Consider the following 27,303-nt stretch of genomic DNA (forward strand, 5'->3'; position numbering starts at 1 on the left):
GGCGCGTCCCGCTCTCGCGAGACTTGGCGGGCGGAGGGGAAGGGCCGCGCCCGGGATCATGGCGGGTGAGGGGAGGGCAGAGCCGAGCCGAGCCTGGGGGATTTGCGGCTCCTTCAGCCGCCCTGGGGCTCCCTCACCGCCCCCCAGCGCGGGGAGAGGCCACGCGCAGGGTTCTGGCTGGATATGGCCGCCGTGGTGGCACCCAGCGCCCTCAGGAAGAGCCCGGTGGTGAGGGGTCGGTGCCCCCTCAGAGCCACGGGAAGGGTTTCAGGTGTAGTGGTCAAAGTGTAGTCCACGAAGGTGCTTTGGGAAAAACTCTTGGAAGGCCATGCATAAAAAAAAAAAAAAAAAAAGGGAATGGCCCCTTGCAACATATAAAAATATATATTTTTTATATATTATATATTTTATATATTATATATTTTTATATATTATATATATCATATATATTTATAATATATATATAACTGTATTTCTCGTACTTTTGCGACTTTTTTTTAGTAATCTTTCCTCAAAGTAATTTTTAAAGTGTTAGTTTCTCCTTTTGAAGGTGCTGTAGGTCCTCAGTGCTCAGTGAGCATATTCAGTAATCATCAGTAATTTTTCATGTGCACAGTTATCTTTCGGGTATTTTTCAACCTAAATTATTCTATTTTTTTACTAATTTGGGAAAAAGCTGGGCTAGAGAGTGACTAAATCATTGTTTCTTAAATCTTTTCCAGCCTTTAAAAATTCTTTGATCTGTTTTTATTTCCCTGACCAGGTTCATTACTGTCCCCTCGAGGGGAAGGCACCAAAAGCTCTCAAAAGCCCTAAAACTCCAGCTGCACCCACGGAGAATGGAAATAACTGCAGAGTGCCCCTCCTCTGCCGGGGCCACATCCCGGGAGTGAGGGAGGAGTCACACGAAGCCCTTTGATGTTCTCACATTTGGGATTCAAACAGCTCCGGTCGTGTGGAGCAAGATCTGGAGCCATCCTTGCCCGTGGAAAGGCCTCGTTCCTCCCAGGACAGGGTGACCCAAAGGTGAGAACCCCCTGCTCCCCTCTGCCTCAGAAACCACACCCCAAAATAACCCCACCAAAAACAACCTCCTTGTGGGGTGGAACCCAAAATCTCCGTGTTTGCCTTCTTCCATGGGCATGAGGGGATGCTGTTTTCAATCCTGGGGTGGCCAAAATGCTGCTGCTGCTGTTGGGGTTGTTGTTTTTTTCAAGCTCAGAGTGACTTCACACAGTTCCATTCTGAAAAGGACCTGTAAAAATGGCACCAAGCTTTTATTTTCTTGCTTCTCACTGCGCCAGGACTGGCTGCAGTGTTCTGGTGTTCTCTGAAGAGAACGTGTGCCTGTGCCTGCAGGAAAACCTGGTGTGAAAAACGCCAGTCACTTGTTTTTGACATTTTAAAAATTTAATAGTAATGAAATGGTTATAAAAATAGTAATATAATTAAAATAATAAAATTTGAACATTCGCGGTTAGGACAATATGAGACAATAAAAACAAAGAGATGCTGATGTCTGGATACTTTTTTCTGGGCAACACCAGCCCGAAAAAGGACCCAGTTAACAGAGGATTAACCCTTAAAAACAATTGCCTGTTGCATATTCATACATGTCATACATGATGCATAAATTCCATTCACACACAGGATTCTGTCTGGTCACTGTCAGCTTCTTCCTCTCAATCCTCATGCCATCTTCCAGTCTGAGCAAGGTGGGAAGAAGTTAAGTTTTCTGCTGATAAGGGAGCAATAAATTCCCTTTCTCTGGAAGATTCAGGTGTCCTGTGGCTCCTACCTGGTGCAAGTCCTTTCTTAAACAAATATCTTGCATGGCATAGTTTCTATTTTATATATTATAACCTAAAACTATATTTACAGAAATTAATACAGCATAACTTTCTAACATACACATACAATATTCATTTTAATACTTGCGAAAAGCCAATCATAAAATACACATTTTTCACACTGGGAGCCTTCACGGCTCCACCTCCTTCACTGTCCCACAGCAAAGGGACAAAAAGAGAGGCAGCCCTGCAGGAAGGACAGCTCCTGGCTGAGACACAACCTCCCTGTGGATGGAGCTGGTTTGGGGCCTCGCAGCCCCTTCAGCTTCCCTGAGTAAGCTCCCACGTGGTCAGTTAGCAGGGATGGGGATGTTTCTCCTCCCTACAAGTCCTGCAGGGTTGGAAACTTGGAATTTGTTTTGCAGGCTTGGAGGGAGAGTGGTGCTTGGTTTATTTTATCATCGCTGCTTGTGATCCGTGTCCTTGTTCCACTGCAGTGTCATGAGATAATTGACACTAAAGCACCCCTGCTTGTTGGTTTGCATGCTTCTGGTGCCTTTAAAATCAGTAAAAAGGGGCTGAAGACATTGCACAGGGGAAAACAGAATTTAATACATCCTCCTTGCATCGGGGATTACTTGGCAAAGCTGGTGGTGCACAGGGGACCAGACTCCAAGATGAAAACCAAGCCTTGCTGAAATCTGAAAGCACAGATTGCACCCTGGATGAATGTGGGCAGGAGCTGGATGAATAAAGAGGTATTAATTCTTACTGCATCTACCATTGAAATGGAATAGAAGTGGGCAACTGTTCAAAAGCAAAGTAGGATGGAATTAATCTGGTTTTCTTGTGACCTTTTTTTTTTTAGGGCTTCACTCACAGCAACAGTTCTAAATCCACTTAAAATACTTGCTGTAATAGGAAAAAAAAACACCTTTGTCATGCAGAGAAAGGCAAGACATCTAAGAAAAAACATTTGAAAACTCCCCCACCACAAAACTCACCCTGGCACTGGACTTCTGAAACAGGTTCCAAAGAGCAACTGCAAGTGTGTGGGATAAGATCAGGACATCAATACATAATGCTTGTTCTCCAGCAGACAGACTTCATTTGTCCTGTCAACATGAGCTAATTAATAATTAAAAAGGGCACTGTGATCCTGATGTGGGAGGTCCTATAAAAATGAAAATTCAAGCAATTTGAGAGGCAGTAGATTCCTGTTTATTAAAAAACACATTCAGGGATTTACTCTATTACAGTTTCAGCAGCAAGATTCTGATGTGCATTTGAGCATTAGAGAAGCTGCCCCATCCCTGGAAGTGTCCAAGGCCAGGCTGGAGCAAGCTGGGACAGTGGAAGGTGTCCCTGCCATGGCAGGGGGTGGAATGAGATCTTTGAGATGCCCTCCAAACCATTCTGTGGTTCCTGCTGGTGATCTTCTGACTCTGCATCTTCTCTTGACTCCTCACGTGGAAGCCTCATGGGCTCCTTCTCACATTAGTTTTCTTTTTAATCCAACTGTGCTGTCTTGAGCTTCATCTTTGCAGGGCTAACATGAGGTTTGCCCTATGACAGATCACTTTACAAGTCCAAGTGGACAGGCATTTAGAATTAGAGTCCAAACAAAGTCAAAGCAGGCTGAAATAAACTGCATTTTGGTCTAGCACAAGATTAGCCCTTAAATAAACAGTGAGGAGCTGGGGCAGTCTGTACAGCAGATGGCATTACAGGTAATATTTACCACACTCCAGTCTCAGGGCTCAGATACTTGGGAGGGAGGACTGACATCAGCTACCACTGAATCAGTTTTAAAACAAGCTGGAAAGCTGCTTGTGCCTTCAGCAGCTGGTTACTTTGTGCAGCACTTCTGCTTTGCACTCCCCAGTGCATTTATTGGTCTGGACAAGCCTAGCAGGAAGAGTTCATTCTGTTTTTGCAGCTAAAGTGAGCTGATGTAAATAGATCTTGGACTTTGAGGTGGGAAGATTCCACCCAGCTGCAGTAACCAGGGGGATGCCCTTTGGTCCAGTTTTTGTGCCAAATTTGTGCATTGGGGAATTTTAAAAAAATATCACTTGGCAGGATATCGACTCTCAGGGTACAAGAATAACACTGAGTAAGGCAGCAGGGCATGGGCTGGGAGGGATTTACAGGGAGAACTACCCAGGCTGACACTGAGCAGTGGAGAAAACCAGTTCTGAAGTATTTTATTAAAAATAGTTGGGGTTTTGTCTCACAGGAGCTCGGAGATCCTCTGAACGAAAACCAGGAGCAGTTTTTCATCTGGGCACAACCGTGCAGGAGTGACAGAGTTCATCAAAGGTTACTAATTACCATGTACATTTTGAGGTCATCTGGCTGTCTGGGCAGACTTGGGTGGGTGGAATCATGGGATCAGTAAGATTGGAAAAGACTTCCAAGATCAAGGCCAACCTTCCACCAAATACCCCCATGCCCTCTAAACTGTGTCACAAGTGATGAGTGACCTACTCATTGTTTGAACTCTTCGAGGGGCTGTGACTCCACCACTTCCCCAGGGAGGCTGTTTCCAAGAGTCTCAAGGATGGAGGAGTGTGAAGAGCTCCTGGCTGGGAGCACAGAGTCGTGCTCTGCCAAATGAGTTTGTCAGCCCTGAGCTCAGGATGTTCCTCAGCGTTTGAGCCCTGCCTGCTGGGCAAAGAGGCACAGAGAGAACCCTTCCAGCCCTGGAAAACTCAGCCTTAGCTGGGGGGGTCACAGGCTGAGCACACAGCCAGGTCATGCAGGACAGGTCACCTTGCACCATCCTGAGCTGCCTCAGGGCTGGACTGGGGCTAGACAGGAGCTGGACAAGGAAGAGGAAGGGAAAGAATGATTCTGTGGGGGAAGCTCTGCAAATATGTGCTTCCCTTTGCTGATAAAGGAGGGTGTGAGGCTCTGAGAGGAGCCACCTTGTTTGTCTGCTCTCACACCCTGGCAGCAGCACTCCCTTATCTCCAGCACACGGGCACGTTCAGCTCTGCAGCCATTCCCTAACCCACCACTCCGGGCTGCTCCTCGTGTTCATTCCCTTCCTCCCTCTTCTAACAGGATTAATTTTTTTTTTTTTAATAAGTTTAGATACAATTTCAGCTTCAGCTGGATAATTCTCACACACTGCTTAAAGCCTTTAGCAGTGTAAGAGGGGCAGTATCCTCTCTGTCAAGGTGCACAGGGAGCAATATATATCCCGTGTGATAACGAGGGTGCTCCAGCAGCCTTGTGGCACAGAGCTCTTCCTTTCACTGCAGGCAGCTCGCGGGGCAGGTTTCACACTTCCTCTGCTGTATTCCACCTCTATTGTTTGTGGTCTCGGGTTATACAAGTGGCAGCAGCCTCTTGTGCCTCTACCCGGAGGAATTAAACGAATTTGCAGAGCAACCTGCTGGGAGCCTCCAAGGGGACAAACCCATTGTTCGCACAGCCACGAGCAGCCAGGAAAACCGAGCTGCAGAAAACGAGGAGTTGGGTCTTTCTGAGCATCGTGGGTCTCCCAGCACTGATGCCTTCGAGTCGCTGCAGCTGAAATTCTCCAGCTGAGAGCTTCGTGTCACTCTCAACTACAATTTAAATGGTTTTATGGGGTTTGAGCGATGCCTGCACAACACGCCCTTCTCGTGAGGCTCTTGTTCGGCATTTGTTCTTTAACCAAAACAGATGAACCGCTAGGGCTCCGGGGAGAGCAGGGCGAGTCCCCCTCACAAAAACCCAAACCAAACCCAAAGCCAAAGCCAGGGCATTTGTGCGCGCCGTGACTCACTCAGCCGCCCTCGGCAGGCACGGGCACCGCCGGCCGGCCCGGAGTCATTCGGAGCACGCGGGGCGTGGAGAGAACAACGAGGGCGAGGCGCGGCCGGCCGTGCCCGCTGCCAGAACGTTAATTGCGTTAATTGCATTAATTGCGTTAATCGCGGCCCGGCGCCGCGGGGGCTGCCGGGAGCCGCCCGCTGTTATTGTCCCGCAACATGCAAATGAGGCGCGGCGCGGAGCCAATGGGGGGCGGCCGCGCTCCGCCTGCCGCGCACGCGCGCCGGGAGGCGGGGAAGGGGCGGGGTCGGCCCCGCGCCCCGCCCAGCGCGCCGGGGCCCTCAGCTCGCCTCAGCACGCGCGGCGAAGATGGCGGCGGCGGCGGGCGGCGGGGCGCGGGGGCGGCGCGGGCGGCTCTGACCGGGCACCGCGGGCGGCGGGCAGCGAGCCCCGAGGGAGCCCCGAGAGCTCCGCGGGCGGCGGGGAGCCGGCACAGCCCCCCTCGGGGGGCGGGGAGGGTGGCGCGGAAGGCGGGGGCGCTGCCGGCGAGCCCGGCCGTGAGGGGCAGCGCGCGGGGCAGCGTGAGGGGCGGGTGAGCCGCAGCCGGAGGGACGAGGCTCCGCGGCGCTCGGAGCGGCGGCGGCGCGGGCCGGCGGGCAGGGGAAGGAAGGCTGGCGCCCTGCGGCTGGCGCTCGGCGGGCAGGAGGCGGCTGCGCCGGTGGCTCCCCGCGTTCCTGGCGCTCGGCTGCTGGGCGCCCCACGCCATGTTCTCGGTGCTCTCCTACGGCAGGCTGGTGGCGCGGGCGGTCCTGGGCGGCCTGTCGCAGACGGACTCCCGCGACTACAGCCTGGTGACGGCCAGCTGCGGCTTCGGCAAAGATTTCCGCAAGGGCATCCTCAAGAAAGGCATGTGCTACGGGGATGACGCCTGTTTCGTGGCGCGGCACCGCTCCGCCGATGTGCTGGGTAAGTGGCCGGGCCGGGGGCTGAGGCGGCTCCGGCCTCCCCCTCCTTCCCGGGGCTGCACAAGGCGAGCGGCTCGAGCCCCGGTCGCAGACAAAGGAGCCGGTTCTGCCTGTCATTGTCACCGTGAGTTCGCTTTTTTAGCTTCCCAAGGAAGCTCCCGTGCTCTTTGTTGCAGCTCTGGCCGCCTTTGGCACGGGGGTTGTGTGTGCCCGGGCCCAGTCTGGGCGTCTCACCTGTGCGTGCCTCTAAGGCCTGGTGGCTCCAAACTCAGAGAAACAGCTCCCAGTGCCTTTCACTTTCTGTCTTTTTCTTTAAAACCTGAGCCCCGTGTACATGCATTGCATTTAAACGGACAAGATCGCTTGAGCAGGCACTTCCTGATTTTAACGCGTGCAGTGTCCTTGTCAAGTGAAAGGCAGAGTGACATTGAGACTGGAATCAAATGTCAAACTTCAGCTTCGTTGTTTGTTCTGGCCTGATTGCGCTCTCTGCTTTAGAGTCACTGGCGAAATGAATCTTAAGGGTTCACATTTTAGAAGCAGTGAGTAATTATGGATAATCAATAGAATCTTCAGACTATGAGCCGCATTGCTTTTGACAGTGCTTTGACCTTTCTCCTGTGTACTCAAGGTTGAATTTGGCTGTCACTCTGCACAAGTTAGTCGTGGTGTAACTACAGAAGGAAATTTTTACCAAAACTTTGACACTTACAAAAAAACTTCCTCCTCCCTGCCCCTGTCCATGGTTTTTTGTTTTGTTGTAGTTTTTTGTTTTTGTTTTTGCATTTATTTATTTTAAACCGCTGGGGTTGCCGTGTGCCATCTCAAGCTGTGGAAGTGGTTGGTGGTTCTTCAGTCTGGCGCTGTCCTTGTAACTTGGTTGCCATTTAACAGAGCCCAGAGGTTTTCCTCAGGAAGCAGCAGGTTGGTGCTAGGTAACAGTTATTGCTGCTTCTTCTCGAGGAAGCTGTTACTGTAAGAATGATGCCACAGCTCTCAGGATGTGGAAGGCTGCTGGGTGCATTTTAGACACTCATCATCTTCTCTCTGGTGCCTCTTCCAGATAAACTTTTTGGGATTAGAATTAGCTGTTGGACACCCTTCCTTTAGCATGTGACTAAGCCTGGCTGCCTTTAAAGTTCATGCTAGGCCAGCACTGATAAATAACTGAGCAATTGGTGTTTGCCCTTAAGAGAAGTGCAGGATCTCCTGTACTTTGAAGTGGGCTCTGTGTGGGGAAGAGACAGATTTAGCCCCGTTTGATGGTGTTTAGGGGGTTTTGGCCATATTTGGTAATTACTGTATGTGGACCTACAGTTTGTCTTGTGTTCCTGCTGGAATCAACAGAGAGTTGCATTTCTAAGTTGGTCTTTGCATTAATTTTCATGGCAACTTGGAAACAAACAGAATTGTAGCTCTACTTTAGGATCAAACAGCAAAGAGGGCAGCTGACCCAGGATGTCTGAAGTACCAAGAAGCAAATAATTTAAATAGAAAATCTCTTGGTTTGTTTTATTTTGGGATTTCTCCCCTGGTAAAGCTATTTTTATGTCAGTTCCTTATTGCTTTTTTAACATATGTATTGAAAACCCAAAATCTCTGTACTTTCTGCAAAAACAGCAATGTTCAGGTGGGTTTTGATGCTTCTAGATTGTTTCATTTTCATCTGTAGCTCCTAGGTTTACAGACATGGTGGTTTTCTCCAGTTTCTGTTGCCGGGGTCATTTCTTTGCTCTCTCAGCCAGCCCTTTTGCACTGCTGCAGAGACAGTTTCAGCACCACCAGTGTTTTCCTGTCCTCACTTCCTCTTATTCCCATCACAGTTCTGAGGTTCCTTCATTATTTTTTTAAGACCCTCATAAATTTTGTGCTGCCTCAGTACCTAATCTGCACCTCAAGAAAACTCCCTGAGCTGCACTGTTGGCTTTCAGACTTAATTTTTTTGACATTTAAGGGAGAGGCTCACGTGGTTTGAGCCCAAGTGATCACTTGACACAGTAAATTTCAAGTGTACCACTTGCAGTGAGTAGTCTTCAGTGACAAAGCCAGGCCAGATAATTAATGTACCATTCCTCTGTGCCAGTGCTTTCTGGAAGCAGTGCACTGTGGAGAGCTGTGTGGGATGGGTTGGGTGTGGTGGAGAGTGAAGGAACTACTCCCAACCACTTGGCATGAGTGCTTGGGGATTCATTTTCTTAGGTCAAGCAAGAGTTGACTTGGCAGTGTGTTTATAGCAGAATCAAAATGCTAAACACTTCTTTTGTTGTATGTGTGCTGTACAGTTCAAAGGCTGAGTGTTTAACAGTGTCTTCTAGTCTGGGCTTTGTCTTTCACAGTAGGATCAGCAGCAGGCTGGTGAAGGTTCAGGTTCTTTCCTGCCCTCCCGTAGTTGTTCAAGGCATGATAAGGCCTGTTATGGTGAACTTGTATCCTTGAGGGTTTTGTCTCTCATTTGTGCTTTTGTCTGGAACATAATTGGCAATTTTGCATCTTTTCTTCCCATTCTGAGCACAGGGAGAAGTGAGAAGCTCAGAACAGGAGTTTCTCCTTAGGGATCACCCGAAGGAAATGGCTTTACTGCTAATGTTACTCTCTAGAGCTTTGCAATTCAGGCCTGTGTTTCCTTTCTCTCTGCTTATACCACGATGTATTTTCTGTTCATTCACTGCCAGTGTCTTGGGTGTTGAGTCCTCAGAATATTGAAATCTCTCACAGAGATTTGGGACTTGTTCTGTACTGCTTCATGTGTGATGCCTTTGGAAATTTTGAGGACAGAAATGCTGCTTTTTTCAAAGCTGAAAACCAAAACTCTGACACCTCTGGTTTTTCTCATTAGCATGCAAGTAGGATTTTTACTATGTAGGGAACAAGCCAAATTTTAAAAATTAACCTAAACAGTTTTACAGTCCTTTCACTGAATTACCAAAAGTAAAAGTTAAAGCCAAGGTTTTCCCCTCTAGAAATTTTAAGGCATCACATGCTGGTAATAGTTTTTTTCCTTAATTTTGGGATCTGCCTTTTCTTGCTTGTTCTGGCCTTATCAGGCTCCCGATGTCTTTGCTCGTTTTTTATGGATTTTCCAAGCTGTTGTGTGACTCATTATTGAAACATTGCAGCAGCCAGTGTGCATCCCGTGACAGCATCACTTATACAATGTCTGTGCTGGGTACAACTTTGGGTGTAGCCAGTGTGACTTGACTCTTCCAAACTATTTCTGTCCCCCGGAGTAAGGAAAAACTGTCTGCCAGCAGGAAACTGTTTGTGCACTGCAGAGTTAAAATTTGACAGTTGTTCTGTTTGCTGCAAATCTTTGATTTTCAGTTTTTGGGGGAGGGGAGTGTCTGGGTGCTGCAGGGCAGCTACTCTAAAATGAAAGGAACTGCACTTGGTTTGAAAATTTTATCAGCAGCCTGCATAGGAGGTAGGTAAAACTACAGAGTGACAAAGCCCTGGAATATTGTGAGTGTCACTGTCATCAGGAAAAGTAAACTTCAGCACCTAAAAGGATTTGTAGATGAAATGTCAAGGTTGTTGTGGCAGCTCTAGAGGAGGGAGGGATCCTTCCCTGGAAGCCTGAAGGTTATAGAGGACTGTGTTAAGTGGTTTATTTGGTATCATACCTATTAAAGAGATTGCTGCCTTATCACAACTTATCACACTGAAGGAGCCAAGCCTCCCTCAGAGTCACCTTTCACCCAGTGCATGTGAGAGCTCAGGGAGCCTGGGAGGCAGGAGCAGAGATCTGCAGAGCTGCACACGTGCCTTGCTTTGTAGCAGGTCACAGGAAATGTTCTGTGGAGCATCAGGGCTGCCATTTGTAGGGACACTGCAGTCTGAGGGCCACCCCATTGACAGTCACTGGCTGCCTTTGTGTCAGCAGAGCTGCTCTGGAGCAGCACTGAATGTAACCCCTGAGAATGAAACTTATATCTGGTTATTCTTCTTTCCCACAGTTTCTGCAAGGACATTGCACACAAGTATTGAGGTCAGAATTTCCAGTGGAGCACCAGTTTTAACTGTAAATGCTATTGATGCTTCTTGATGGCAGCCAATTTTCCATTCATACACAGATGTTGGCCTGAAGGAAGAGCAGGTTCTGTCAGAAATCAGAGGGAAATAAGCAAAGCTGATGAGGGTATGGCTATATGAGGGTTAATCATGCCTGTGCCATAGGAAGCATTGGAAAAGTCTCCTGCTCTTTGCTCTGGTTCATCCCTGCTGTGAATGCTGAGCCTGAGATGGGTCAGGCTGGCAGGGATTTATTTCAGTGTTTGCCCCCAGTACCTGCCCTTCCTCAGTCACTGAACACCTTGAGAAATTAGGTAGTTGTAACTAGGGATTTTTTTATAAAGTCTGCAGAAATAATTTATAGCTTGGTGTTCTCCTGGAGCTCCCCAAATGCACCAAGTGATTTCTCAGGCTTCAACAAAATATGGAGGAAATCTACCTGGCAAAAATCAGCTTCATACACAAGTGTGTTCTAGCAGTGGGGGGAAATAGATATAAGGAACTGTTGCTTTCCTGTGGGAGCAGATGCACAATTTAATGTTTCCAGTTCCGTGTTTCTCCTTCACTTTGTTCCTCAAGATCATTGCTCACTTTGCCTTTGCTTTTTGCTCCTTGTTGTCACTTACCCACTTGCTCTTCCAGCACCTTTCTGCTTCATGCAAGGGTAGTTTAAGTTTTACTGTAGCAGTGTGAATAAGTAACCTTCCCTTCTGTAACTTGTTAGCAGTCACACACCATCTGTCCTTGGGGATTGGTATTTAACTGGGTTATTTCTTTGTCAAAACCTTGAGGGGGGCAGACACCCTTTGGCTCTAACAGATCCAGGGAAGCTGCTGAGGGTCACTGCTGGCTTTGCCATTGAACTTGGCTTAGATTAAGAACCTGTCTAGGTGTGTGATTTATCCCACCACTGATAAAACAAGAAATCTTATCATTTTATCTCAGTTCTGACGTTGACAAATACTAGGTGCTATATTTCAGACTTGTGTGGTGCAACTCATTGCACTTTTTTTACCATTTTAGCCTCCATATTTGATGCAAAATTCAGTTATAAATACATCCTTTTGATGTTCTTTTAGCAGTGATTCATTGCTATTTCAGGTAAGGATCTCAAGAAATTGAAAGTTCAGTAGGATGTGCGGAGTGCCTTAGAAAGTTAATTGTGGTTGCATGCACAAGCAGCTCCTGCTGAGGCATTTGTGCCTGCCTGCTGCTTCTGTGTGTGATTTTTATTCTTGGCTGATGCAATATTTCAAAATGTCCAACTCTCAAGAGATTTTTGGGACAGGGTGGTGCTTCTGGACTCTGACCGTGGGCAGGTTAATTTGCTAGCTAACCAGAGCTGCCCCTCACAGCATTATTTATATTAAACATGGTTTGATCAGTATCAGGGCTTTGTTATGAACTTTCAGGCTGTTTAGTTTATATTTGCTGTGAGCCAGGAGAACACCTGGATCTCGCTCACACAAGTGAGTGCTGAAAAGCAGATGCTGCTGCTTTCAGCACTGGCTGCTTTTCCCTGGGCTTCTGCAGGGAGCTCCTGTGCTGGCAGGCAGAACCACTTCACATTTGCATTTCAGCTGGTGTCTTATCCCAGGTGCTTTTAGCATTTTGAAATCAGCCTTACCAATTTTCACCACCAGCATCTTCCCTGGCTCAGTTTCAGTGCTGCAGCATCAGTCCTTTGTGCTTTGTCTCGTAACTGCCTGACAGGTGTTTCTCTGAGAGAGATTTTCATATTCTGAGTCTTTGAGGAGTTGGAAAAAGTCAGTTTTTGGATTGACACATGCAGCAAGTATTTTATCTGGCAGGCATGTTTCTGTGTTTTCCAGCACAAGGCAATGTAGTGGAGTGTTAACTCAGATTCTGAAGGATCTCTGTAATACAGTTAAATACTTGAGAAGTATTTATTCTTTTGAAGTAATTTATTGTGAAATGTTCAATTGCTTTATTTACAATGGTGGTTCATCTAGCTGCAGGCATTGCACTGTCACGTGGATGCTTGTGTAATTTCTGCATGGGCTTGAACAAGGAGTAGCCACAGAAATGTTCTTTGTATAAAATTTTCTCATTTACTGAATGGCATGAATGAAAAAAAACCCCAAGGTTTGTGTACAGTTCAATTTCAGCAATTCTCAGCCATGCATTTTGTTTTAAATGTCCCATGATTCCTGATTTGTAACATGGTTAATACTGGAACACAATGGTTTATGGCTCAAGGGAAGACCTCAGTATTTGTTGAAAAGGCAATTATTTTGAATATATACCTTTATTTTTTTTTCTTGGATGAAAGCAAAGGTATTATATATAAATAGAGCTTGGCATTATTCCTTGGGAGTGATCCTGCCAATAGCAACACCTTTGAATTTTCTTTTGATGACAGAGGGAAAACCTGGTATTAATCAAAGCTGAGTTTTTAGTTTTTGCTACTTCTGGAGTTTGAAACAGTTTCACTCCTTGTTTGCTGTACATCAAATAGCACAAAGCTTACTTAAGCTTTATTCTTATTTACATTTCATCTGTTTCAGTAGCAGCTTACCCAAACTCTTTCAAAGTCACCTATTCCTTTCCCAGGTGAAGCTGTTCAGTTTACAGAGATTGCAGAAGGTGAAGATGCTGGGTTTATTTTAAAGCCATATTGAAGCTTGGACAGGATGATTAAAGGTCTTGGCCCCAAACCTTTACAAAGCCCCACCTTTTCCATTTGGGGCAAGGCCAAGAATAGAGTTGGTGGCTGCTGGGGGCTGGGGAGGTGGCACTGAAGGGAGCTCCAGGGCTGCTCCTGAATGCATGGCTGTGTGTGCCTGGGGAATGGGGAGCCAGGAGAGCTGTCCTGGAGCTGTGGATCAGACACTCTGTCCTCTCAGCTGTGGGACCAGGCAGAGCCAGAGGAGCTGCTGGGCATGTCTGGAGGGTGATTGCTTTGGAAGGCACTGGCAGAAGCTACTTTAAGCTGTTTATAGCTTGCATAAAGCAGACAGGAAGGCAGACAGACAAAGGCAGTGCCTGGCTCAGGGTAGGGCATGAAGGTGCTGCCATGGTTATGGATTCACATTTCCTGCCTGGGGTAAGAAATGAACAAAGAAAGGCAGGTGGTATACTCATTTTTCCTTTAAAAATTGAATAGGTTTTGATAATTGACCTCCTCAGGTGCTTGGTGAGGTGTCTTTCTGGTACTCTGTGCTAAAGCTGCAGTGTTTGTGTTTCAGGGTTTCCCAACACTGATGTAAAAGGATTTTCTGGATCGCTTGAGGGAACTCTGTAACTTCTGCTGAGCTTTCTTTGTAACTGCCTTGGGAGCCAAGAGCTTTGGGCAGAATTTGTCAAACATCTTTTCATTGCATTAACCCTGTTGTCAGGGAAGCAGTGCAGAAATACATCTGGACTATGTTCATCTTAAAGGGCAGGAAAGAAAAATGTTTATCTGGTAACTTCACATAAAGCACCACCATTTAACCTGAAGCTGAGTTTCTGTTCCAAGTTCCAGATCTAGAACCTTTCCTTTATGATCTCTTGTTCTAGACTTGTCTGTGTGGCAGCAGAAAGCAAAGGGTTAATCCAGTATTAACCTGAGGTTGTGAGACCTGTGGGGAGAGGATTAATCTGTTATTGAAGAGTTTAGAAAAGTCATTTCTGGGAATGCTGGGTGCTTTTGCTTGAGCTTCTTCCCAGGGACTGCTCAAAGAGGTGAATGCAGGGATCTGCATTCCTGTGACATTCTTCTGAGAAGGCCGAGGGACAAAGCAGGTGTCTGAAAGGTTGTGCACTATTTTAGGGAGAAATCTGATTAATGTTGATAGGCTGTTCAGAATCTGGCCATAGCCTCCTGTCAGATTAGAGTTCACGCCAAGGTCGGCTCTGGACCTTCCATCTCAGTTTCAGGCCGTGTCCATGTGAAGGGCGTTTGGAGATGAGCAAATGGAGTTTTATCTTCTCACTCACATTTTCATGCCTTTGATGATAGCAGAGGTTTTTGCCTGAGGAGACTGTCCTTCAGCACAATCTGAGCACTGAAATTCACTTTTTGTGCTTTTATCATGAACATATTTCAGCTTTACTGTAATGTTTTGGAAATCTGCTTGAAATGGTTTGTCCCATGCTGAGGATCAAAAAGACTTTGGGAAAAATTTCCACAGAGTAGCATTCTAATCTCAAATAATACCTTTAGCAGTATTTTGCTTTTATCATTTAAGCAGTTGGAAGAAGTTCAAAGTTCTTGAACCTGGTGACCAGCAGAAATTGTGTCTGCTGCTCACCTCCCTCTGATCATCCCCTTGCCGTGACCACAGTCACTGTTTTCCCTGTTGCTTAGAAGCTTCCCAGGCTTTGGCAGAATTGGTCTCATTTTCTGATGTCCAGGTTATTTGGAATAACTGAAAATTCTCTGAGTCATAGTCAGTTTTCATTCTCTTGCTTGGCTGGAGCTGTAAGCAACAAACTCTCCTTGGAAGGGGCAGGTCCCAGCATTGTGTTGGTTCCATGGATTTTGGAAAACACTTGTAAAATGGAGATTTATTTTCTACAGAAGTAGAGATCATTGTCCTTCACATGAGGAGGTAGTCTGAGGAAAAACTGTGCTGCTGAATAGCAGGAAGAGTTTCTGTGTCATTTCTGTGCTAGTTAAAATGCTGACCTTCACTTTTAAAATTAATAAAATCTCTTCCCTTTTAATGGACTGATGAGAGGTTAATGGGATTGATAACCCCAAATACCCCATTATTTGTTCTCCAGTGGAGTCACCCTCCTCATTCTCAGCATTAGACTTCTACCTTCCTTTCAGCAGTTCAGATTATATTTGGAGATTTGTTGGGGAGCTGATATCAGAAGATACCTTAAAAATACTGAGAAATTTATTTGTTAATCAAAAATGTTTTCCAGGCAGGTGCCATGTCCTACATTTTAGTTACTAAATATCATCAGTGATATAAAATAATGAAACCCATTGTTTGGGAAACCATTTCTGCTGAGGTAACTGGTTCTGTGTTTCCTTGCAGGGGTGGCAGATGGTGTTGGTGGCTGGAGAGACTACGGGGTGGACCCTTCTCAGTTCTCAGGGACTCTCATGCGGACGTGCGAACGTTTAGTGAAGGAAGGACGGTTTGTTCCCAGCAATCCTGTTGGAATTCTCACTGCAGGCTATTGCGAGCTGCTGCAGAACAAAGTACCTTTGCTTGGTAAGACACAAAAATATGTCAGTTCAATCTGGGTCGTGTGTTACACATGGGCTTTCTGAAGGGTGCTTGAATCTCTTGGCATTGTGTCCAGCAAATTCACAGTTAACTTCTCTTAATTAACTGAAAACAGAAATGCAGTCGTCTTGGTGGCATCCTTATTTTCTCTAAAACTGTTTTAATTAATTTAGTAGTGCAGGGAGTGTTGATGTGTGTGTATTTATATATAAAATAAAAGGCTTTCTGTGGGAAGGGTGAATTCAGAGTTTGCAGAGCGAGTTCTGCAGTGGAACACTGCACATGTGCTCACTCTGTGTTTTATATGTATAAATAACTGTTCTCTGCTGAAAACTCTTCGTGGTACTGGTTATGGCTTTTTCTTCAGCTATGCAAGGAGAAATATTTTCTCCTGGATGTAGTTCTGCTCATTTCTGGCCTTCCTCTGCTCCTGTTGCCTTTTATGTCCAGTGGACTCAACCAGTTGGTTGACTTGAGTAGTTCATATCATACAATCTCTGGTAGCATTATTTTTATAAACTTTGTGGGGGGATTCATTACAGATCTTTCTGAAAGCCAGCTGAAGTAGATGCTTCACATATTCTGTGTCAGCATTGATGGGACACAGGACATTCAGCTGCCTGGGGACTGGGAGCAGATAGAGAGGCCACACTCAGTCTCAGCTGACAGCTCTGCCAAGGGGACACTTCTCTAAAGGACATGAGACCTCTTCTGCTCCAAGAAAGTGTTTGCCCTGCATGAAATGCATGCAGCTCACCTGACCTTAAGCTCCTGTGCCAGAGCAGTGCAGTGTGAGCTATATTTAACTTGTCTGCTGAGCTGGGAGCAGATGTTCTCGCATTATACGCCTGAAGAATGGGTTGGAACCTCAGGAGTGACCTTAAGTGTCACAAAAATAGCAGTGGTCAGTAATTACATTAGGATTTGGGGTGTTGAATGGTGCTTATTTGTGCAAAGCAGGTGTAGCTGTGAGTGAGCTGCAAAGTGGGGCACTGGCAGGAGCTCTCCCTGTGCCTTTGGAGACAGAGCAGCTCGCTGGGCTTGACCTTTGCAGTGCTGAAAAGCAGCGTGTGCTGAGTCACAAGATCTGAATTCCACACATGGCCTCCTGGTTACACTCTGCTAATAGAGTTAGAATTTGAAACTAATGATCCTTACTGTTTCTCCTTTAACTGAGAGCAGTATTTTTAGAAGGAGGAATGAAACCCTGAAATTACCACAGCAATGAGCATTTAGAGTTTATTTAAAATAAAGGGACAGGAGAAGACTTCATTAAGGAGGATTCATTGGGCAATAACTTCTCCTTGCTGTTGTGCTTTAAGCCTGGATACTTGGTTCACCAGGATTGAATGCAGCAAATAATGTAAAATAAAACTGAAATGGGAGGAAACTGTGCCATTTATTTAATCACTCTTGTGTTGCAGCACAGTTTTAGACATTGTCACATGGAAAATCAGATTTTTTTCCAGAGATATTGCTTTGACTTAACATTCATTAAGGACAGGGAGGGTCCTGTGCATTCACTAGAGAACAGATTCAGGGCAAGTGCAGTGCAAGGAACTCTGTATTAGAAAGGGAATTGTCTGGAACAGGCAATGCCTGGAGCCAGCTGGACTTCTGCACTAGCAAGCCTGATCCTAAGCTTTGCTCACTGCAAGCTTGTGGTCTGTCCAGCAGGGAGCTGTGCTTGGAGAACCCTGCTGGGAGAACATGAGGGGTGAAGGTGAAGACAGTTCACGGGCTGGTGATATGGGGCAGAAGTGCTGTAGCTGTATTTCCCTCTCTTGGGGATTGAAAGGTCTTTTGGTGGCTGTGCTGTCCTGTCCTGTTTGCAGAATTGAGTGGTTGCTGTTTGCTGGAAGGACTTTGGGTTTCTTTGCAACACAGCATTTTTGTGGCTTGCAACCAAGCACGGTTGGTGGCTTCTTCCCAGTGAATGAATGGAGAATTCCTCAGTGCCCTCAAGCATGGCTGGGGTAGTTCAAGCACAGTTGACATCATGTTTCTGCTATTACTTTAATTTGGAATTGTATTTGTCTCTGAAACATTTTCTTAAACTTGTAGAGTTGGTGTCCTGAAGATGTGACAGGATTGTTATTTTTAAACCTGAAGCAAGCTCTGCAGAGCCAGGCTGGGAGGAAAAGCATTTCATGTTCTGAGCAGAGAAATGCAGCAGGACCTAAGACTTAATTGCCAGCAGTTCTTTACTTGGTGTGGTTTAGTTACAGCTGAGTGAAACTGTGTGGAGAGCTCCTAGCACTGTATGGATGCTACTAGAATTCTATTATCTCCATGATTTTGGAATTTCAGTATTTTATGTGAGTTCTGTAAATCCAGTCCTATAGCAGAATGTGCTGACATATGTTGGGATGGAAAACTGTAAATAAAGCCAAACAAAACAGGTATTTGTCAGCATAATGTGTTTACCAAAATCAAAGCAGGAGGAGTAAATTCTACACAAAAATCACAGTTTGTATTGCAAAGATTTCTTGCATTTTGCTGGTTTTATTTTATATTAATTCTGGTATTGTTGAGTATTTCCATTTCTCTGACTTTCAAGCTTTGATGAATGTTGTAATAATGGAACTGTTGGTCAGATCAGTGAGAGAACAAGCAGTTTCTGTAGGGCTGACTGCAGTCACTGTGTTTGCAGGGAGCAGCACAGCTTGTATAGTAGTCCTGGACAGATCAAGTCACCGTTTACATACAGCCAACTTGGGAGATTCTGGATTCCTGGTGGTCAGAGGTGGAGAGGTCGTCCATCGATCCGACGAGCAGCAGCACTACTTCAACACTCCCTTCCAGCTGTCCATAGCTCCACCAGAGGCAGAAGGAGTTGTCTTAAGTGACAGGTAAGGGGGAAGAGGAGCTTTAATTTTTAATCTGTGCATGTGACCAGCTCCCAGAAAGATGCTGTGGGGCTCTTCTGTACCTCACAGGATATAAACACGTGTCCAGTCAGGCCCTGCACCTGCCACCCTCCCTCTTTGGGTAACATGAACATTTCTCACCTTGTACTTTGTACCTGTTGCACAGTCTGAATTTACTGGTCTGTTTGTGGTGGCATATTCCCATAGCCATGGGCTTGCTCTGATCCATGGGAAGATGTCACCCACTCTGGCTGGAGTGTGCACAAGTGGCTGGGCTCTCCAATCCCTGCCCGTGCTCCCCTGGGACTGTTTGGAGTAGCTAATTTAGATATCTTGGCACTGAGGTTGCAAAGTGCTTGAAGAATAGAGCAGAGGGACATGTGACTGTAACTTGTGTTTCCAACTTGCTGTTTCCAGCAGCATATTGTATTTGACCAAAACCAGCAAAAAAACTGTCTGGCAGAACACCAAGCTGGGAATGAGAGTATGAGGAAAGGACAATCTGTTCACAGAAATGAGTTGTTTCAAAGGCAGGCTTGTTCTTGTGTCTTCCCTTAGGAATGTCAGGCTGATCCATCCTGACTTGGTGAATGTAATATGAAAGAAACTCAGAAATAAACAGCTTTCAAATATGTGTTAAAATTCAGCTTCAAAATGTCTCACTCATTAAAGTGATATCCCTCATGTGAACATGGGGAGGTAGTAACAGGATCTCCAAAGAATGGCCATGGAATAAAGGGAATGCAGAAGGCAGCTGAAGTGTTGGACTCAATGTGCTTGAGTCTTTTCCAACCTAAATGATTCTATGCAGTATCAGGGCTGATGCAGTAAAAATTGAGACTTTAATCCAAAATAGCTCTTTTTGAAAGTGTTGGTTAAGCTGCTGAAACTCCTGACTGACCATTCTTGTGTGTGGTTTAATTTCTTCATCCTGCAAGTGCTGAGAGGAAGCCAGGGTAGGACTCTGAAATTAGAAGCCTTGAGTGATCCAAGCTCTTTGTTAGACTAAAATTAAATGATCCCTTGAAATTTCAGAGCTGTAAAAAATCTTTCATTTTTCTGAGATTCTTTGTCATCCGTAGGAAGGCGATAAAAACAAAAAGCAGAAGGATAATTGATAATGTCCAGTGGAAGTCAGGGAAGCCAAGTAATCTGAGTCATCCAGTAATAAGGAAAGCACAAGATAAATGTGCTCCCACACTTGAGCTCTGAATCATGATTACAGCTTTCTGCTGGTTCCTGCACTGTTCCTGACGTTAATTAGTACTCATGCTCCTTGTCGAAACGCTTCTCCTGTCCTTTTTTATTTGTTGTCCCAGTTCACTGATGAATTTGGCTATATATGGGCACAGGCAGGCAATGTTAACTCCATCAGCCTTCCTGAAGCTACACAGCAGTTGAGCAAAGCAGCTGCTCTGTGTTTTGGCAGAGCCCAGTGGCCTGGGATGCAGTGATTTCTCCTTTTTACAGATCCCTGAAGAGTCTTTAAAAATAAAAGGTTTGTTGTTATGTTGCTTCTGAGAATCAGATTTTGCAGCAATATTCATGCCCAAACTGGGTGTTTTCTGCTCTTGGTGTTGTGTAATGTGTTAGGCACAAGCATTCCAAAGAACTCTGGTCTCCTGGTAGTGATTTCCAGACATGTTTCATATTCCATTGAATTAGAAAGTGATTCAGAATCCTGAAGTGTTTGGGCCAGGCCTGTTATGAATTTTCTTTCAAGTATCACTCTCTTACATCTTCTAGATGAGCAGAAGGGAGCCCTGAGCTGCCATTCTGCTTACTGGTTTCCTTGGAGACACACTCCTGAAGCAGATTAGTTTGCAGGATTGTTGTTGTGGGAATTTGAAGTGCAGATCCTGGGTGTGGGAGCTGGAGCAGGCCGTGTTTGCAGTCCCAGGGCTGTGGTGGGGCTTTCCTGACAGCCCATGCTGCTGCTGCAGCTCCTCAGTGAGCGATTTTCCTTTCCCTTGCACAAACCCCAGGGAGCAGTGAAGTGCAGAGGCTGGGGCTGTGCTGTTTGGTTCTTTGTGGGTGCTTTAACCTCTGTCCATCCCCAGCCCCGAGGCTGCTGACAGCACGTCCTTCGATGTCCAGCTTGGGGACATCATCCTGACTGCCACAGACGGACTGTTTGACAACATGCCTGACTACATGATCCTGCAGGAGCTCAAAAAGCTGAAGGTGAGTCTGTGTGTTCTCAGGCTTTCACATATTTTGTGCTGGCTGAACCTTTACAGTTACTTCCTTTGCTTCTAATAGCTGAAACCTTTGTGTTTTATTAAAAAACCTTGCCAAAAAGCTCAGTATCCTTAAAAGGCTTTTCAGGTAATATCCCATGGGAGCAGTGAGGGGAATTGACCCCAGAGAGCTTTCTCTTGGATCTGCATCCAGGCTGAATCCAGCAGCAGCAGCTTGGGCATGAATTCCCAAATAACAGCTGGTTCCATGTCAGTAACTGCTGAGGGAGGGAGAGGAGGAGGGAAGAGGAGGAGGAGGTAGCAGGGGCTGCCTTGGGCCACACACTGCACCTGCAGGTTGGAGGTGATACACAGGAAAATGGAGAAGCCTCTCCTGGGTTACTTGAGGGTGAGCTTACACTTAAAATAACTTTCAGCTTCTCTAACCAGTAATTCTGACATATTATGGGCTGTCTGAATTGTGGGTTGCACGTGCTTGAAAATCTTCAGTGTTCTGTAAGAAAAAAATCCTGTCAACTTTTCCACATTAGTGACCACAAATGTTCTTTTTAAATAGTAAGAATACATTAAAATATTTTAACTTTATGGCTGAGAACATTTAGCTTCAGGCTATTTACTTACAGAAAGGAAAGTACACTTAAGGAGATATCAATATGTATAAACTCCTGGAGGAAACCATTTTGCTGTGAAATGCAAATAAGAGCATTACAGTGTGGTTTCAAGAGAATTTGGCCTCCTCTTATCCTGCAGCTGCACAGGTCACTGATGTGTCACTGGGGCTGCAGCCACCTCACACCCTTGGCTGTGCTCAGAGTAGGGCTGTCCTGGCTGCCCACTGGAGCTGGAATTCCCTTGTGGAAGAAAGCTGAGCTCCACCTTTTGGTGTGTTTGGGAAAGGCACTGGAGTTCCCCAAGAGGTTCAGCCAAAAGTTAATCACATAAATGCCTGCTAATTCCCAAACCTGCGGGGAAGGCTCTTGAAATGACAAGGCATTTAAAAATGGTTACAGACAAAAAGAGCAGTGGCTGGCTGTCATGTTGGCTGGAGTGAGAAAAGCCTGGGAAGAAAGCAGCAGAATTACTGAAACAAGGAGAAAAAAGTCCTTAAAAAATGCAGCCTGGAGAAAGTGTGTGTGCTCCCAGTGCATTTTTGTCATCTGAATTTAAAGTGCCCCTTCTCCCCAAGGGTGTTCTTGTCAGCTGGGGTGAGAGAGCCAGAGGTGCAAGGCTTGCACTCAGGATAAAACAAATACTTCACTAGAGCCTGTTTGGGAGGGAGGGAAGGGCCTTGCAGGGTGCCTGCAGGGACAGCTGCCAAGTGCCCTGTTCCCTTCAGGTGACATAGTTCAGTCTGTTTTGAGTATTATTCTTCTAAGCTTCTAAATTCTGGAAATCCTCCAAACCCAAGTCTGGAGCTGCTGGTGGGGATTTGAGGTCTGGCTGCCCCTGGTGAAGATCCACAGTTGTAACCCAATTTCCAAAGCCTAAAGAATGGGGAAGGCTCTGTTTGCAGGGGAAGGTGATAATTAATGACTCGGCACTGAGGGCTCTCCAAACCTGACACAGATCAGCACAAAACCTTCTGTAGCCTTCTGTACAAGAGTAAACTCTTCTCCTCATGAATTTAGAACTCCAACTACGAGAGCATCCAGCAGACTGCACGGAGCATTGCTGAGCAAGCCCACGAGCTGGCCTATGACCCCACGTACATGTCACCCTTTGCACAGTTTGCCTGTGACAACGGATTGAATGTCAGAGGTAAGAGCTCCTCCTCCTCCCACTGCTGCTGTCCTGGAGAGATCTTTAGCAAAGTGAAGTTCTGCTGTTCCAAAATCCTGTAGGAAAACAGAGCAGTGGGAGATGTGGTTGGCAGAGAAGCACCGAGCTCGTGTGGGATTTGGCAAAGCCCCCTGGGCCCAGCAGGGCAGGAGCCTCCTGGGGGGAAGCAGCTGGAGCACAGAGAACACAGTGCCCTGATTGTTTTATTTTTACTGTAATCTGTGCATTCCTGCCCAGGAATCCTGCCTGAGATGAGCTCTCCAGCACTCCTGTACAGGACTTGTTGCTTGGATTCGGGTGTGTGGGTGGTGTTGTGTGAGGGCAGTTTTTTATTTCATTTTTTTAAGGTCTCTTCTTACTGCTGTGTTTCAGTTGAGGTTCTGCCCACTCTTTGGTAGATTTGGGATTGGTTTTTTGGTTGAAATTTGCAAATCTTACATAATTGGCATCCCCATAGTGATCTCTCTGTTGGTTCTACTTCTGTGTTTTAGAAAGGTACTGGCAAAACAGCTGGCAGAGCTCAGAGCCTGAGCAAACACCTTTCTTTTAACATTTTTTTTACTTTAAAATAAATAAATAAAATTCTGCCAGTAAAGATGTTCTCATCTCTGTATGAGAGGGGCAGGATTTCCTGCAAGAACCTTAAGCCCCTTTCCTCAGGTAGCAGCTGTCACACTTGGGCTCTGTGTTGCTCCAAGCTCAGTCACTCAGTAGTAAGGCTGCAGATCACCAGAGTCCAAGGGATTGATTTGACTTCCCACATAACAAAACCTCTCTTCTGGGCCATTTCTCCAGGATTTGAGTGTGTTGCTCTGGCAGTTGAGGATTGGAAAATAACTATTAAAAATGTTAAGAAGCTTTTAGGAAGACCTGAGGTGACACTGTGCTGGAGAAGATGCTAAAGAGGTGCTTGATTTACAATGGAAATTCCTGAGGAGATCTGATTTCATGGCAGTTTACATGTAACAAAGCAGTGTCAGGTGTTTTGTGCATTTATTAAAGAGTCTGCTGGAAACAGGCTTTGAGCTCTGCCAGCTACCAGCAATGTTCAAGGTTCTGACCTCCTTTTCATGGTTTGATCTCACTGGAGCTTAAAAGGAGAGTGGTTTTGTGCTGTGGTAAATGTCACCGCGCCCCTCGGTTTGGAAAGGAGGTGGGGGAGGCAGAGTTTGTGTCTACTCAAACCAGGTTTTGGACACTTCAGAGCTTTCCACGGCGAATATCACAGATCATCAGAAGACAGCCCACTGTGGTTTGATGCAATGAGAGGTTTTTGCTTCCATTGCAGGGGGGAAACCAGACGACATCACCGTCCTCCTTTCCATCGTAGCCGAGTACACAGACTGAGGTGCTGCCCGAGCCCCGGCCGGGTTCCTGCTGGCAGGATTGTTCCTTCCTTCCTTCCCAGCTGCTCCGGCCCTGAGCCCGGAGCCTGGCCCGAGACGCAGCTGAGGCCCTTGCTAAGAACCACTCGTAGTCCACTGGTCTTGGTCTGCCAGCAAGAGATGAAGAAGCTCAAGGCTGGAGCTTGTCTTTGAGAGCTTAGTCCTTGTCCGGAACAGGGGAGGAGCCGTCCCCCAGCGCTGGAGATGCGACTTCCCAAGGAGTGGGATTGTTGGTCACCTTTCAAACTAGATCAGTAGGTAACGCCTCTGCACCAGGGCATATTACTCTATTTCCTAGAACGTTCGCTGTTGTTGAGGGTGTGTTACAGACCCAGTTCCATAAAGCATAGTCTTGTTCCAGTGATAGCCGAGGTTTCGTGTTTCTGAGCTCCGGTTTTCAGGAGATTTATAACTGCTGTAAACATTCTGCTCTTGCCATCCATGGTGTCAGCCTTAGGAGCCTTTTCTAGTACGAGATTTCAAACAAACCTAGTTCAAGTTATATGGATGCAAATGTGTTTTGTGATTTCAGGTGCTTAACTGTGATCTTAAAAGTTCTGCAGATCATTCGTCCATAATGGGCCTGGTTCTGGATGTTTTGGCTGTGGATAATTATTTTTTTTTTAAAACAAAAATTCTAGCTCAGTCTCAAACAGCCGAGCTGGCCACAGTTGAGGTCTTTCAGCATTTGAACCCATCTCAGAGTGGGGTGATGGTGAATGCTACGGTGGGAGGTTGCACAAAACAGCTCATCCTCAACTCCGAGCGTCTTCACTTTGGGTAGATAATTCTGTTGTTGATATAAAACATAATTTGTGTTAATAATTGCCACTCTCGCTTGTAGAACAGAATATGCTGCACCAGTTTAAGTCCAGTTGATCCTTTCTGACTCCAACAGGCACCTCCTTGCTTCTGCTGCGGCAGCGGCAGCGAGTACGAAAATGGAAACTTAATGAATAATCAAAGCAAAGCCTACATTTCATTTGAACTAAAGTTTAGGGGTTTCAATGATCCTTAATGATGTTTACAGTTATCTAACAGCCACTTTGCAATATGACATTTCCTTTTCAATGACAGTAGCTCACGTTTGTCCCCCCCTTTTCCAGCCAGCTTTCCTTTTCCTTTCCTGAGGCTCATATGAAAGCTGAGAGCTGTAAAGATATATATATTTTTGGTCAGTTTTTCATTAACTTTTTTGCTGGTAGAGAAGTATGTAGAAATAAATTAAAGCCATGTTTTTATATATAAAAAGTCGGGTAATGTTGCTGTTTAGGTGAGTGCAGTTAAACTTGGTCAGTAAGGAATCTTGCCTGCTCTCAAGAGGAGATTTTTACTACCTGGTTTATTGTATTAAAACTGTTTAAGTTTGAGGTTACCTCAACTTGTTTAAAGAATTTTTGTGGACTTGTACTGTATATTTGCGTAACAATGTCAAGCTTTTATTTAAGGTCATTTAACATGTACCGTGTACATGTCATTTTACTATATTTCAGTGCATCATGCTTGTAACAGGCATTTCATTTATAATAAGTGATTAATTTGGGAGCTCTTCAGTAATTTATCTGCTATTCCTCAATTGGCATAATGTTAGGTATCTACTTTAAATCACCTTGTAATTACTTGTCAAAATGCCTTAACTACCCTAACTTGACCAAAATAGGATTTTGGTGAGGGTATGGGGAGGATTATATTAATGAAGAAAAATCAATTAGTTTTGCGACACACGAACAGTGAGTGGTGGAGAACTTTGCACAACCTGTCAGTCCTTGTTGTTTTTAACCTGAACAAGCTGTCTCTGGCTGTCTCGGAGGAATGTATTCACATGCAGAACAGGGCTTTGTTTCTTGTTTGGGAGGGGCCTTGCTCTCCCACCCTGGCTGTCTTTACATTTATCCAGTATTTACTCGCACGCTTCTGGATTAGAGCAGATTTGATCAATTCTTCTTTTCCTTTGCCCTTCCCTTCAGGCAATGCTGGCCCCGGGCTGTTCTCTGCTCTCAGCACAGTCCCCAGCCCTCCCTGTTCCCCTTCCTGGCTTTCCAGAATTTTCCCTGGGGACTGTGTGGGTCAGGGGTCTGGAATTCCCCAATTCCCGCCCCTCCCTGTCTGTGTCCACAAAGCTGTTTGCCTCATATCACACCATGACCTGTTGGGTTGTTTTAAATAAAGAACAAATTTGGGTTTTGAGTTACAAAATCATGAGTTTTTCCCTCACCGGGCACACCAAAGACCAGTAAAGCTTTTAGCTTTTCCATCTGTTTATAAAGCAATACTGTATTATAAAGAATTGATATTTTTATCACATGCTTGATTGTTTTGGGTTTTTTTTAAGACGTGCACTCTGAACATATCAAACCTGATTTTTTCCTATGAACTTAACGCTGTCTGCGCACAACTGATCTTTGGAGAAGGAAAGGACAGGGCCCATCCTATCAAAAACAATTCCAGCGATGCATGGAGCAGTAACACTTGCTAGGGTTAGGTCAGTGGGAATGTTCACGAGAGGAATGTACAAGAAAGGTGTTTGCTGAGCACGAGCTGCCTGGGAGCTGCTGCAGGGGGCTGTGGTGGGTGTTGGGAGCTGCAGGATCTGGAGGAACGGGAGGAGCTTGGTCCCCCAGGAGCCTGGGGTTGCTCAGCAGCGGGGATGGGGAGGGAGAAGCTCTGTGCTTCTTGCTGTTTTCATGGCTATCTTTGGGAGAGCTGCCACATACAGTCCTAAATGTCCTTTTCAGGCTGAAAACAAAACCAAACCAAAAAGCAGATTTGGGACCAGGCAGTTACAAGTGAGTCGAGGAGGAGGGAGAGGTGATGGTCTGGCAGGGATGGGAGGATTCAGTGATGGAACATCCTTTCTCCAGGGGAGGAGCAGCTGCTGTGTGGAGAACCCGACTGTATGCAGTAGTTTCTGACAAAGATAGCTGAAACAATGAAGCAAATCTGAGTCTGTATCTGAGGATGCTTTTTTGTTGCTGTTAAAATGAGACTATCATCTATGCTTACCCAAGAGGCAATTATGTGAATTTCATGTCTGAGGTATAACTTATGCAGGAATAGTTCTGTAAATACATTTAAATAAATTGTAAAGATATTTAATAAATATAGTATTTATACTAAAATGTGCTTTTTAAAGTCCAGTTGCCTGCAAACCCTCTGTTTGTTGATGTGGGGATGTGGTTGGTGGCAGAGGCACAGCCAGGCTGTCACTGTGACCTCCCTGCACTGCTCTCAGAGCCACACCTGAGTGACACCCAGTGCCTTCTGCAGTCTGGCAGACAGGTAATCCTTTAATTGACTGGGAACTTCAGTGTTGTGTTCCAGTGTGACTTGGGAAATACTGCACTGCCCCTG

The 27,303-nt window shown here is 45.9% G+C and overlaps 1 protein-coding gene and 1 long non-coding RNA gene across 2 annotated transcripts; both read left to right on the forward strand.

Moving 5' to 3' along the window:
- The first annotated feature begins 10 nt into the window (after positions 1–10).
- Positions 11–4,876, forward strand: LOC135282896 (uncharacterized). Its single transcript, XR_010348881.1, has 3 exons — positions 11–65; positions 764–1,026; positions 4,030–4,876. It is a non-coding gene; the product is annotated as an uncharacterized LOC135282896 (long non-coding RNA).
- Positions 4,877–5,924: 1,048 nt separating this feature from the next.
- On the forward strand, positions 5,925–27,071 carry PPTC7 (protein phosphatase targeting COQ7). Its single transcript, XM_064393109.1, has 6 exons — positions 5,925–6,521; positions 15,523–15,702; positions 18,371–18,569; positions 20,648–20,771; positions 22,417–22,546; positions 23,856–27,071. The coding sequence occupies exons 1-6, from the start codon at positions 6,320–6,322 to the stop codon at positions 23,912–23,914; spliced, it is 894 nt and encodes a 297-aa protein (XP_064249179.1). The 5' UTR covers positions 5,925–6,319; the 3' UTR covers positions 23,915–27,071.
- The last annotated feature ends 232 nt before the right edge of the window (positions 27,072–27,303 follow it).

This window comes from Passer domesticus, chromosome 17 (genome assembly GCF_036417665.1).
Source record: "Passer domesticus isolate bPasDom1 chromosome 17, bPasDom1.hap1, whole genome shotgun sequence".
In the NCBI taxonomy this organism is placed as follows: domain Eukaryota; kingdom Metazoa; phylum Chordata; class Aves; order Passeriformes; family Passeridae; genus Passer; species Passer domesticus.